We start from the raw sequence: 13,519 nt of genomic DNA on the forward strand, positions 1-13,519 counted from the left end.
TCGATGAAATCGTCCGGTAAATTGTTTCCACATTCTCGAAAAGCCAAAAGAACACCAATCGTTTCCACTGAAATTCCGCGGGAGATATTTATTTGTTCTTTATTTCGGTTGTATCCTTGGATCCGTGGGATATACGTAACTTCTTACATTTCTATGTCATCCGATTGTGTCATACACGAAAGCTACGCTAAAAATAAATAACAAACCGGCAGACACTAACTGACCGGGACCGGCCTTGTCTAGTAACGGGACTCAACAATTGACGAAAACAGAACATTAAGAGAATTCGTGAAAGAGTTCATGTTTGATGAAGCAGGTGGTAAACAGTAGACAAACCGAGACTGCCAAACATGCTGCTCGTCGAGTTCAGCATGGCTTGAGACAAAACAAAATGTACATCGGATACCCGACACGCCGAGGCTCGGTGTCTTACTTCGCCTTGCCCTGATTGGCAACGGATTCGATCGCTTTGCGCACGGTCTCCTCGTCGCCAAGGAACTTCATCGACACGACCGGCTTCAGGTTTTCGTCCAGCTCGTACACGAAGGGAATGCCGGTTGGTAGATTAAGACCCATAATAGCTTCGTCCGTCATCTGGTCCAAATGCTTCACGATGCCCCGTAGACTGTTACCGTGAGCGGCAATAATGATGCTCTTGCCTGCCTTTAGCTGCGGAATCACCACATCGTTCCAGTACGGCAGCGTGCGGGCAATCGTGAGCTTGAGCGACTCGGCCATCGGAAACTCGTTCGGTTTCGGGTCGTCCTTGTAGCGCGCATCCTTGACGATCGCGTCATAGTACGCATGGTCCGGTTCCATGTTGGGCGGCGGTACGTCGAAACTGCGGCGCCAGATAAGCACCTGCTCCTCGCCATACTTGGCCGCCGTTTCGGATTTGTTCAACCCGGTCAAGCCGCCGTAGTGGCGTTCATTGAGGCGCCAAGTTTTCTCGATCGGAATACCCGTCTGTCCCGATTCCTTCAGTATCGAGTCGAGCGTCACCTGCGCCCGGGTTAGCAGCGACGTATGGGCGATGTCGAACTTGAGCCCCGCTTCCTTAACCGCCTTTCCAGCGGCCAGGGCTTCTTCCTTGCCTAGAGCGCACGAATCGAGATGTTGAAATAAATGAACCCCAATGTTACATCACTGCTACACGCGAGAAACCCACTGTTCTACCCTGCACGTACCCTTATCGCTCAGATTTGCATCATACCAGCCGCAAAACAGGTTCTTCTGATTCCATTCCGACTCGCCATGGCGGACCATAACAATTCGATACTTTCCTGCCATTTTCTTGCAAAAGTTTAAAGGATTCACGGTTCCGCTGCGAACGAAAGGGAAATCTCAGTCGGACTGAGCAATCCTTTTTCAAAACCGTAACTTCTCAAAAACGACCTTTACTGTGAACACTGAAGGTCAACCTCAGCTGGCAGATTGTTGACATTGGTGGTTGGGCTTTTTTCGCTCACCGCCGAAGCTGCGGTCGGATGACATTTATAAATAAAACAATAAAATTTGGTTTCCATTTCGATTAACGATAACGAAAATAACACTATTAAAAATTAGAATCAATTTTCATCGCGTCGGGTTTCTTGTGCTTTCTTGTGGCATGGGCCAGGTCAAAATGAAAATAGCCAACCTATGGTTGAAGTGAGCCCTTTTTTGTTGCTCCCTGTGCGCTTCACAGTAGATGACAGCTAAATTTGCGCGCCTTCAACTCGAAATCCTGTCGGCGACAGTGCTCCTCGAACCGTGTTGTACTTTGCAGCAACTTAACTTACCTATTTTTATCGGTTAGAACGAATATCTACAGTTTTAAGCTGTTGCCTTTTCGGTCCAAGGCAACATAACAACGGCGCAATGGCTTCACAGGGACTCACAACGGGATTCCTATCGGTAAGTTGTAAGGGGGTTCAGCTTCAAGCCGGTGAGCGTCATGGCTGTTGTGACGCATTATTCATGTTTGTACATGTATCACCAGGAAATCATGAAGGGAAACGAATTGGAGAATCCGGTGGTACAAGTGATCGGTTCCAAACGCATCGCTAGCACTGGCGAGCAGTCGGAGCGCTTTCGATTGCTAATATCGGACGGAAAGTCCCTGTACAGCTTCGCTATGCTCGCGACCCAGCTGAACGATATACACAAACAGGGCAAGCTGTCGGAGTACACCATCATACGGATCGACCGATACACCACCTCGGTTATCAATCGGAACGAGAAGGGCGAGAAGCGGGTGCTAATTATCGTTGAGCTGACCGTACTGAAAGACGGCAGCGAGGTCGGCGAAAAGATTGGCAATCCGCAACCGATGACGGACACACCGTCGCAGTCGAGCTCTAGCGCAGAAAAGCCATCGTACGGAAGTGCAACCAGCAACGGTTCCGTTCGCACACCAGCTCCGAGCGCCGCTTCGGCCAACGTATCGATCGCCGAGTCGCTCACGCACTGCATTTCGTCGCTCAGCCCGTACCAGAACAAGTGGACCATTAAGGCCCGGGTAATCTCCAAGTCGGGCATCCGCACCTGGAGCAATGCGAAGGGCGAAGGAAAATTGTTCAGCATGGACATCATGGACGAGTCGGGAGAGATCCGCGTGACGGCGTTTAAGGAGCAGTGCGATCGCTTCTACGATATGATCGAGCCGGACAAGGTGTACTTCATCTCGAAGTGCCAACTGAAGCCAGCCAACAAGCAGTTTACAAACCTGAAGAATGACTACGAGATGTCGATGACCGGAGAAACGGTCGTGCAGCTGTGCACGGAAAGCGACGGGTCATTGCCTGCGATTCAGTACAACCTTGTGCCGATCTCGCAGATTGCCAACATGGAACCGAACGCCATGGTCGACGTGATCGGCGTGTGCAAGGAGGCAGGCGATGTGGTTCAGTTTACTGCGAAGGCTTCGGGCCGTGAGTTGCGCAAACGGGAGGTGACACTGGTCGACTCGAGCAATGCTTCGGTACAGCTTACGCTGTGGGGCGACGATGCACAAAACTTTGCAGCTACCGACAATCCGGTGGTTTTGCTGCGTTCCGTACGCATATCCGAGTTTGGTGGTGGTAAGTCACTCGGTTTGGTCGGGGGCAGCGTGATGAAGCTCAATCCGGACATGGAGGAAGCGTTTAAAGTGCGAGGCTGGTTCGAAAATGAAGGACGCCAAGCTTCGGTGTCCAGTATCTCGGCCAGGACGGGAGCGGGAACCGGATTCAACACCGAGTGGCTGTCGTTGCAAGAGGCTACCGATCGCAGTTTGGGCGCCGGAGACAAGCCTGATTATTTTCAGGTGAAGGCGATGATCCATACGATCAAGTCGCAGAATGCCGTGTACAAGGCGTGCCCGGAGGCGGACTGCAACAAAAAGGTGATCGATCAGGAGAATGGGCAGTACCGGTGCGAGAAGTGTAACGTCGAGTTTCCGAACTTCAAATACCGTCTGCTCGTGAACGTAAGTTTGAAACGGTCCCCAGTACTGGGTACTGGACGAGAAACGACACAAAAACAAACCATATTCTTCTTTGCCTTCTAAAACATGTTCAGATGTTGATCGGAGACTGGACGTCGAACCGTTACGTGACGGTGTTCACCGAGTTAGCGGAAGAGATGTTTGGTAAATCATCGCAAGAGATTGGCACCCTGGTCGAGCACCACACTGCAGACGCGGAACGACTCTTTACCTCGTTCTGTTTCAAGTCATTTGTGTTCAAGCTCCGCACCAAGGTGGAATTCTTCAACGAACAAGCCCGCAACAAGACAACGGCCGTTAGCGCAACACCGGTTAACCACAAAGAGTACAATGCACTCCTTGTCAAGAGCATCCAGGAGATGACTGGCGTGGGAAAAAATTAATACCTCTCGTTCCGTTCCAAGGGAGGTCCATCGATCATTTTGTCTGATTTCTCGTTGAATTCCACTTTCTTCTTCATTCTAACGTAAAAAAAAACGTAAAAGGATACGAATAAAGCACCACCCGGTGGTCATTCATAAGTCGTTGTTCAGTATGAATCGGTTCCCCTCGGACTGAGCGCCCACGTACCGGTAACGGCACCTGCCGTACGCGCCGCGATGATCTCCCACCTCGCGCAACGTTTCCGGCAGCGGACTGTAGATAGGGGCCACCTTTCGGCGCAATCCCAACCCGGCACTGACCGCGGTGTAGAGGTGCTTTAGGGCGTTCGTTTTGCGGCCCGCCGGTCGCGAACGGGAACTTCCGCTGTTGTGATCGAGCGTTTCGCCGTAACTCTCCAGCTGGCAGCGCACGAAATCTCGTTCCATCTTCTTCACCCGCTGACTGTCCAGGATGCGCAGCTGGGGCAGGTGCCGGATGATGTACAACCTGTGCACAAGAACCGGGAACGTTTCACTACGCACAAAAGTAGTTTCACAGGCCGATCACTTACCGATACTTTTGATAGTCGTACTCTGTGTACTTGAGGTTCAGCAAATGGCACGGACAGGCGGGATTACCCAACAGGCTCAGGTATTCGAGATTCGGGAAGCACAGCGACAGCTTCGTGAGCAGAAGGTCAAGATTTTTAAACTGCAAGCAGGAGGAGGGAAGGTGAGGAGTTAGCTACATTTGCTGTGAAGAGAACGTAGAATCGAACCGATCGAAGCACTCCCATTGGCTTTGGCTCGCTTTTCCCGAAGAGACGACCGTTATCTATGAAGTTGGCGGTGAGCCCGATAGCCTTTCGCCATCGGCAGGCAAGGCTCAGAATATTTTTTTTTTTGCCTTGTCGTCCGCCAATCAAATCGCGTTGCTGCTGCATTCGTATCGGATCGATGCACTCCGCTTTGCCGTGCCGTGGCCACATTGCGGCGCAACCGACTTACCACTGCGGTTCGCTTACCTTATTGTTGTTGAGCGACAGCAGCTTTACGTGGTTAAGCTGCGCCGGAAAGATGATCTCGTCCGTAAGATAGTTGTTGTCCAGTACCAGCTCCTCAAGGTACGGAAAGAATTCGAGTGCATCGAATGCCGACAGTTTGTTGTGGCTCAGGTCCAAGTGCCGAACCCGATCGGCGTACAGGTTCAGTATCGCCTCCGGTAGTTTGTACGTTTTCTGGTCAAAGTATATCAGCTGCCAGAGGAAAGAGTGCCGAAAAGGGTGAGCCCATAATCCGATTTCGCGTCCGAATCCTGCGAACCTACCTTCTCCTCCTGCGAGATGTACATAATTTTATTCCAATTTATGGCGTCCATTTTTTTCCTCTGTACCGCGTACGTGCCACTATATTTCCGCTTCAGCGTAGGATTTCCGACTGCAATCTCCAGCTTGGTGAGTAACATTGGCACAGCCCACGGCGCACGGTCCTTTTGTCAGGAGGAGAAGGAGGAAGCAAGAACCGATGGAAGCTACAATGCACCACCAACACTGGCCACCGATAGGGGTTTTCGGTATGCACGGCCCGCTTTCGGCGGATCGAAATCTGGGCGGACAGAAACAATATTTGAAGTCACAAAGCACACCGAACACACACCACACGTTGCCACTAGCGCACTTCCCACACTCCCGTATATCGGACGATTGTGATCTAAGGACGATCTTAGCCTCAAGTGAACGCCACCAACATCGAAGGCCTGTCCTGGGAAGTTGCTGATATTGCAATGGCATCAATCGGCGTACGCGTACGGTGCCTATATCATCGGTTCCTCCATTGCGAACTGCGATGGTCGGCCGCGCACTGTCATCGCATTCCGTGCATCTTCTTCCGCAGCGTATGGATTAAAGTTTTTCGTTCCTTTCCTACACTGCGCCGCAATCGGCCTTAGCTATAGTCCCGTCCCCTGGCGGGAGTGCTTGTTTACTCACAGCACATCCGATTAGCGTAAGGTCTTATCAGTGGAAGGTAATGCGATTGCCGTTACTCTACGGCCTCGACTCGAGATTTCTCTTCACTCGCCGGGTGGACGAAAACAGCATCTTGCTCGTCTTTCCGGCCGGCCACTATCACTATCGCGTCGTGATATGTACGTCGGAAACGCGAGCTGCAGTTCTAAACCCTCCACCATGCTGCCGAAGCCACGACCACCATCGTGTTAAGCGATCAGCAAATCGCACTCTTATCAGTCGGCGAGACTGTTTGGAACTCCTATTTTTGTATTTTTCGAAATAGCCACTAAACGCACACGCAAACGTCGCTTCACTGGCCAGGCAGTGGCCTATCTGCCGCCACCATCCAAGGAAACCCCGAACATTCGACCGACGTTTCGCTTCATTCGTCACTTGGTGTGATTCCCTGCCGGTTCTGGTCGGTTCCTCGCTTTCGTACTTCGGTCTGTTAGGTCGTGTGGTCAGAAATATGATCCTCGTAGAGACGAAAGAAGTCGTAAGAACCTTGGAGAACCGGTACCAGCCGGTACGCGGAACAGGAGTGTTGGTGGCAGTGGCCCCGCAAGTGTGTGATGCAAAAATCGTGTTTGAATGTTAAAAGTCTGACTGGCATCCTGTTGCTATGGCAGCGTGCAGCACCGGACGAGGCATGGGATGTTAATCCGTTTGCATTAGCAGTTACTGACCCGACCCAATTGCTAGCGAGTATCGCGTAAAATTTTCATGTCACATCGTCATGATGCTTAAAATGTTGAAGAAATAATGATTCGATATTGATTCATTTCAAATGTTTCACGGAAAGGTTGTACGTTACTATTACTATACACGGATGAAAAAGACACTCAACACACATTTTAATCGCGAGTTGAAATTTATTACACGACCATTATCACTTTCCTTCATAATAATCAGAAACACAAAACTATAAAATGTAACTGCGGATTACAGTCGATGGCGAACCAAGACCGCTTGGTTGCTTGCCAACAAACAACGTCTTATGGATCGTGCTTTGCCGGGGGTCAATATCAGTGGTGGAACAGTCGTAGATTAGTGTGCACCATAACGATGCCGTGTCCGTTACATGCCTCGATTACACCGGCATCGTTCGTTGAGCCGGAGGGGCTTGCGATGTACGACACACCGCTCAGCACTGCCCGATCCACGTTGTCCCGGAACGGGAAGAATGCGTCCGATCCAATGGAAACTCCCTTCAGATCACGGGCCCATCGTTCGCGATCTTCCTGCGTCAGCGGTGCCGGAATCTTCTCCAGCATTGCCTCAAACTGTGCCACCGGCATATCCTTGCCAACCGTCCCGTTCACGTAGTTATCGATGGCGTTCGAGATTTCGGCCCGCTTCACACCCTTCCGGAACTGCATCGAGGCGACGCGCGGGTGTTGCCGCAGCCACCAGTTGTCAACCTTGTCGCCCGCCAGACGCGTACAGTGAATGCGCGACTGTTGCCCCGCCCCGATTCCGACCACTTGTCCGTCCTTGGCGTAGCACACCGAGTTGCTTTGCGTGTACTTGAGTGCGATCGTCGCCACAATCAGATCTCGCAGGGCGCCCTCCGGCAACGTCTTGTTCGCCGTTACAATGTTCGTGAACAGGGCCTTCCCGATATCGGCATCATTGCGGCGCTGCTCCATCTGCAACCCGAACAGTGTCTTCCGTTCCACCGGTCCCGGTTCGTAGGTTGGATCGATCTGCAGCACGCAGTACGAGCCGTTCTTCTTCTTACGCAACACATCGAGCGCTTCCTCGGTATAGCCGGGCGCAATGATACCATCGGACACTTCGCGCGCAATGATCTTGGCCGTGGCCAGATCGCACGTGTCCGACAGGGCGACAAAATCGCCGAACGACGACATCCGGTCGGCCCCGCGAGCCCGCGCATAAGCGGTCGCGAGCGGCGTCAAGCTGTCGATCATATCGTCCACCATACAGAGTTTCGCCTGCTCGAGCGTCAGTGGCACACCGACGGCCGCACCGGCCGGCGATACGTGCTTGAAACTGGTGGCCGCCGGCATACCAAGGGCCCGCTTCAACTCACGCACCAACTGCCAACCGTTCAGTGCGTCGCACAGGTTGATAAAGCCCGGTGAAGCATTCACCACCTTAAGAGGCAATCGCTCCAGGGTGGTGTACAGCTGAGCGGGCTTCTGGTGCGGATTCATGCCGTAGCGGAGATTGAGCTGCGAAGTGCCCGCCGAGTACTGCTTGCGGAAGTAGTCCGAGATGAGCCCATCGTACTCGGCCGTGTGCGTGAAAGCCTTCAGTGCCAAAACTTGACGTGTAGCTTCCGTCGTATCTCCGTGCTTCCGGAGCTCATCAACCACTCGACCGTAGTCCCTCGGATCGCATACCACCGTTACTCGGTGGTGGTTTTTGGCTGCCGCCCGCAGCAGTGTCACCCCGCCGATGTCGATGTTTTCGACCGCTTCCGCAATCGTCACGTCGGGCTTCGAGATGGTCAACCCGAACGGGTACAGATTGCAGACGACGATCTGCGCCAGCTCGTAACCCTGCTGCCGGATGTCTCGCTGATCGGAGTCGGTCGTGCGGGCAAGAATTGCGGCGTGTACCGCTGGGTGCAGGGTTTTCACACGACCGCCCAGCATTTCCGGGGCACCGGTCAAGTCGGAGACATCGCGCACCGGTAACCCCTGATCGCGGATCGTTTTGGCTGTACCACCGCTTGCTACCAACTTCAGCCCGAGGTTGTGCAATTGATTGACAAATTCCACCAATCCGGACTTGTCCGACACACTCACGAACGCTGTTCGAACGAGACGGAAACGCGTAAAGTATGCACACAAAATTCGCTGATGGGGCAGCATGGGGGTTCTTACCGAGCTTTCCACTGGCCATGGCTGCAGTAGCGTGGTATCGTTGCAAACCTTTCACTTTCGGATCCAAACGGAGACTGCTGGTAGCCGCTTTCGCTCGATCGTCGGTTGGATGATTTCTGATCCGTACGTTGGTGCGGCACCGGCTAGCAATAAGTAAAATACGTCCTCCAGCGATCAATAACGTTCGAAATAAGCTAACAAAATAATAACAGCGACACAGTGATAAGCCTCGCCTCTGCGTTGGCAACCCGCGTCGATCAGTCCTTAGAGCAATAGTTCACCGGAGCAACGCAAAGGCCAGCTAGGGTTAAGGATTGTTTGTGTGCGAATGTTAACAACAAAAACCGGGTACTCCTTTTACAACAGAAACAACAGACTGCAAGCCAGAATTCATGCGTCACAGTCACTGATTGCTTCAGCCTTTTGGGGACCGCGCTGATACGATTTTCAAGATTATGATTACTTACAGCTTCGCGGCTTCTCACAATTAGAAGGGCAGAATTTAATTAACACACCTCCAGTTAGTGTACCTCTTCTAATCACATTTATCAGGATAATACAACTCACAACGTCGATGAAGCCTCACGGCAATCTGGCTTAAGATCGCTTCTACTCACAGCATCCACTGAATGGTTCCCAAATACATATGGAGCTGATAAGATGGACGATCTGAGTGTGGCGCTTTTCAGAAAAGGGTTTGAGCCGACTTAGCTTGACTGCCGGAGCGTACTGCTGGAGCTAGAGCGCAAATGGAAACCTGATTCTTCTGATGCCGGACTTATTGCCCCTCCGGCGGCGTACGGTAATTGACAAACAAACGCGCGCGCCACCAAATTGCCTCGTGTTAGTCAGTCCGTGGTAGTGGTATAGCAAACGATCGCACGCCACGATCGTCGTACGATGCATGATAAGTTTCTAGGGAAAGTTTGGCATTCAAGTGCACGGAATTAAAACAAAAACTCTATTTCACTCATTCTAATCCCGTCGCAGAAACAGCAACGCGTTACCGAAGGCGAGTGCTTTCATAAATTAATCGTTACGGTTTAATCATAAGGTTGGCGCAAGTAACCAGATACCAGATAAAGTGAGGTACTAAACGATTAAACTATAGTCGGGCAAATGAAATAAACCAAACAACAAGATACAGTTCATCTTTTTTATTTTCACATACATTTGACTTACGGTTTAACCTCTTAAACACGTATTTAAATTACTCTCAGTACGGGTTGTTTTCCTCGGTTGGGCACTGGCAGTAGTACACGGGAATTGTGGGTAGATTAATTTTGAAATAATAGAACAGTGTTCCACAGACAGTACCAGGGAGGAATTAATAAGCGATCATATGCTTACACAGTCGATAGTGATGTACCACAGAACCAGTGTGGAAGGACGAATTGGGGTTAGAGAGGTTGGAAACGGAATCCTTAAAATTACCGATGGAGTGTTTTGTTGTTCGCTTCATCACGTCAGTTCCACGGTAGTGGTGGGACAATAAAATTTGTCCATTTCGCTACTAGCGCACTTTTAGTTGACCTCTTGGAAATTTGCGCTCCGATCTCCGCCGGCAGGACAGACGGAATATCGAGAGGAGCACTCAGGTTTCGTCTGGTTCTGATCTTCTATCGCCGCACACGCACCTTCGCTGCGAAACTCTCTTAACGTACGCATCCTTACTTACACATACATATTCGCTCCGTCGTTCGCTTTTACATTCTTTTATCAGTCATGCCGTTGAATGGTATCAGCCACGAAGGTGGCTTTTTTGCACCGAACGACACATCGCATCCACACTTACAGTTCGTCATGTTCATCAGCATCGATGGCTTCTTCGTCCTCGTCGGCCGCGCCTTCCGCGGTGGCCTCGTCTGCTGGATCCGCGTCGAGAAACTCTTCCTGCTCGGGCTGCTCATCGAGCGAGACGCCCAGCGTTTGGCGCATCATCCGCTCGACACTGTCGGCAAAGTCGGCCGTCTCAGGCAGCTGGAAGCCGGACCGTAGGGTGGCCGTGTTGAACATCAGCACCGCCATATCCTTGGCTACAATATCATCCACGTCTGCATCGACACGACGCAACAGCTCTCGCATGAGCGGGTGACGGGGATTGATTTCGAGCGTTTTCTTCTGATTCAGATAGTACATGCGTTGCGGATCGTCCGTCTTCTGGTGCGCGTTGGCCAACGCCAGTCGCTCCATGTTACCGGTCCAGCCGAACATCGAAGCGACCAGGGCGCAAGGTGAGTTTGCGAGACGCTCCGATAGCTGTGCCTTTGCGATCTTGTCCTTTAGAGCCACATCGTTCAGCCACTTGAGCAGTGGCTCGTACTCCGTCTTCAGCTCCTCGAAGCGTGCCTTTGACTCGTCCGATTCGTTCAGCGTGAAACCTTCCTTCGCAACGTTCTGGAAGCGTTTTCCATCGAACTCGGGCAATGCCGAAATACTGTACTCATCGACGGCCTCCACTAGGAACAGTACTTCGTAGCCGCGCGACAGCAGACGCTCGACGAACGGAGACTTTTCAATTTCGGCACGGGTTGGACCGGCAATGAAGTAGATGTTGTCCTGCTTCGGCTTCATGCGTCCCACGTAGTCCGACAGGCTCGTGTACTCCTTGTCCTTCGTCGAAGACGACTGGAAGCGGAGCAGCTTGGCCAGCCGAGATCGATTGCTGGGATCTTCCATGATGCCGAGCTTGATGTTGGTCGAGTACTCTTTCCAGAACTTCTCGTACTGTGCCTTGTCGATCTTCTTGATCATGTCGAGCGCCTTGCGAACCAGCTTCTTCTTGATCACCTTGATCAGTTTGTGCTGCTGAAGTGTTTCACGCGACACATTCAGTGGCAGATCGTCCGAGTCGACCACACCGCGGATAAAGTTAAGATAATTGGGCATCATGTCGTTGAACTCGTCCGTAATGAACACGCGGCGCACGTACAGCTTGATGTTGTCGGCCTTCGTGCCGTACTTGTTAAAGCTTTCCGATGGCTGCACTTTCGGGACAAACAGGAGCGACTTGAACGTAACCTCTCCCTCGGCGACAAAGTGGGTCTGTGCCAGCGGCTCGGTCGTGTCCTTCGTCAGACTCTTGTAGAACTCGGTGTATTCCTCGTCCGTTACCTCGCTCACCTTGCGCGTCCAGATCGGTTTACTGTCGTTCATAATCTCCCAGTTCCAGACCGTCTTCTTGACCTTTTTCGTCTTCGGTTTGTCTTCATCGGTAGTTTCTTCTTCTTCCACCTTCACGTCCTCTTCCTCCTCGTCCGCGCTGTCATCCTTGGCTGGCTTCTCGGTGGGGGCACTTTCCTCCTCGACCGGCACCTCTTCCTCAACCTCCTTGCTGGTCCACATGTAGATCGGGAAGTTGATGAACTGCGAGTACTTCTTGATTAACTGCTTCACCGTGTCCTCTTCCAGGAAGTCTAGGGCTTCCTCCTTCAGGTGCAGCGACACCTGCGATCCCCGCTCGAGCGTGGCACCACGAGGATCTTCGACGATGCTGAAGCTGGCCGCATCCGATTCCCAGATGTACTGCTTGTCATCGTTGTGCTTGGTCGTGACCACAACCCGATCCGCCACGAGGAACGCCGAATAGAACCCAACACCGAACTGGCCGATCATATCGTTCACGTCCTGGCCCTCCGATTTGTTGTCCTGCATCTTGGACAGAAAGTCGGCCGTTCCGGACTTGGCGATCGTACCGAGATTGTTGACCAGATCCTGCTTGGTCATGCCGATACCAGTGTCGATAATGTGCAGCACCTTGCCCTCCTTGTCGGCCTTTATCTTCACCTCCAAATTGCTGTTGCTGTCCAGCACGGACGGGTCGGTGAGCGAAAGCAACCGAATCTTGTCCAGTGCGTCCGAAGCGTTCGAGATCAGCTCCCGCAGGAAGATCTCCTTGTTGCGGTACAGGGAATTGATGATAAGCTTCATCATCCGGTTCACTTCCGCCTGGAACGTAAACTTTTCCGACTTCTCGCGCAGCTCTTTGATCTGAGCCACGTTCAGTCCGTCCAGTTTGATGGCCTCCTCCTCACGCTTCACCGCCTCGGCGTCCGTTCTCGAACCTTCCTTCGATGCCCCGAGATCATTGTCGACCATTGGCAACGTGTCATCGTCATCATCTGCGGCCTCCGCACGCACCTGGGAGATTCCTGCAACAGGTCATCATAGAAACAGGTTATTTAGAGTTCCGTGACGTGTAGTTTCCCGAACATTCTTCGGAACACCACGCCGCCCCCTAAACAAACCATGTGGAGAATCCGAAGAGCGAAACTTACCTGCAAACAGAAACACCCCCAGGACCAGAAGTAACAAGTACTTCATAGTGATGGCACCCCGATCAATTGGTTTACTATTGGGCACGGAACAGGAAACCACAGTTGGCCACAGACGACACTATGGAACAGATTCCGCTGCAAATGCTACGAACGGGTTGGAGGATAGCGAACGAATACGAGTTTTGGCCCAGGAGTTCCCTGTCAAATAAGCGATCAACCAAGCGGCCCGCCCCGGTACAACCCAGCTAGTGGGCTATGCAATAAATACCGGCTTCTTGTACGCTATCTCGCTTCCTTCAACGCCATTTGCCAGCGAGTCGTCGCACAAGGGCGCAAGATAGAGCAACCTCCGATGGAACCGTGATTCTTACGTGGTGCGTACGAGAATATTTGTCGTTCGCTGATTGGTCCAAATCATTCCGATTGAAACAGAACGTGTTCAGGGTTGAAACTAGTTCTCTTTTCTGTCGGACTCCGACATTATGAATCTGCACCACCAAAGATATCGGGAATTCCCAAAACGAATAGTTTCATTCGGTACGCAAATGAGCGC

General features: G+C 51.9%; 5 protein-coding genes across 6 annotated transcripts; 1 reads left to right on the forward strand and 4 right to left on the reverse strand.

Annotated features, from left to right (window-relative positions):
• Positions 1 to 61: 61 nt before the first annotated feature.
• LOC128274336 (phosphoglycerate mutase 2-like) lies at positions 62 to 1,399 on the reverse strand. The gene is made up of 2 exons (XM_053012495.1): positions 1,188 to 1,399; positions 62 to 1,094 (listed from the first exon to the last, which is right to left on the reverse strand). Exons 1-2 carry the CDS (start codon positions 1,288 to 1,290, stop codon positions 430 to 432), a joined length of 768 nt encoding a protein of 255 aa, XP_052868455.1. The 5' UTR covers positions 1,291 to 1,399; the 3' UTR covers positions 62 to 429.
• A 379-nt stretch (positions 1,400 to 1,778) lies between these two features.
• On the forward strand, positions 1,779 to 3,981 carry LOC128274334 (replication protein A 70 kDa DNA-binding subunit). The gene is made up of 3 exons (XM_053012493.1): positions 1,779 to 1,896; positions 1,982 to 3,448; positions 3,541 to 3,981. The coding sequence occupies exons 1-3, from the start codon at positions 1,861 to 1,863 to the stop codon at positions 3,847 to 3,849; spliced, it is 1,812 nt and encodes a 603-aa protein (XP_052868453.1). The 5' UTR covers positions 1,779 to 1,860; the 3' UTR covers positions 3,850 to 3,981.
• Positions 3,897 to 5,739, reverse strand: LOC128274335 (leucine-rich melanocyte differentiation-associated protein-like). The gene is made up of 4 exons (XM_053012494.1): positions 5,156 to 5,739; positions 4,854 to 5,084; positions 4,401 to 4,540; positions 3,897 to 4,336 (listed from the first exon to the last, which is right to left on the reverse strand). The coding sequence occupies exons 1-4, from the start codon at positions 5,291 to 5,293 to the stop codon at positions 3,982 to 3,984; spliced, it is 864 nt and encodes a 287-aa protein (XP_052868454.1). The 5' UTR covers positions 5,294 to 5,739; the 3' UTR covers positions 3,897 to 3,981.
• A 950-nt stretch (positions 5,740 to 6,689) lies between these two features.
• LOC128275480 (bifunctional purine biosynthesis protein ATIC) lies at positions 6,690 to 9,450 on the reverse strand. Of its 2 annotated transcripts, none has more exons than XM_053013996.1 (3): positions 9,205 to 9,450; positions 8,690 to 8,832; positions 6,690 to 8,616 (listed from the first exon to the last, which is right to left on the reverse strand). In XM_053013996.1, the coding sequence occupies exons 2-3, from the start codon at positions 8,706 to 8,708 to the stop codon at positions 6,863 to 6,865; spliced, it is 1,773 nt and encodes a 590-aa protein (XP_052869956.1). In that variant the 5' UTR covers positions 8,709 to 8,832; positions 9,205 to 9,450; the 3' UTR covers positions 6,690 to 6,862. The 2 variants fall into 2 exon arrangements, with proteins under 2 accessions (XP_052869956.1, XP_052869955.1); XM_053013995.1 differs by having other exon boundaries at positions 9,157 to 9,450.
• Positions 9,451 to 9,876: 426 nt separating this feature from the next.
• On the reverse strand, positions 9,877 to 13,115 carry LOC128275069 (endoplasmin). Its single transcript, XM_053013449.1, has 2 exons — positions 12,967 to 13,115; positions 9,877 to 12,840 (listed from the first exon to the last, which is right to left on the reverse strand). Exons 1-2 carry the CDS (start codon positions 13,010 to 13,012, stop codon positions 10,481 to 10,483), a joined length of 2,406 nt encoding a protein of 801 aa, XP_052869409.1. The 5' UTR covers positions 13,013 to 13,115; the 3' UTR covers positions 9,877 to 10,480.
• Positions 13,116 to 13,519: the final 404 nt, after the last annotated feature.

This window comes from Anopheles cruzii, chromosome 3 (genome assembly GCF_943734635.1).
Source record: "Anopheles cruzii chromosome 3, idAnoCruzAS_RS32_06, whole genome shotgun sequence".
In the NCBI taxonomy this organism is placed as follows: Eukaryota; Metazoa; Arthropoda; class Insecta; order Diptera; family Culicidae; genus Anopheles; species Anopheles cruzii.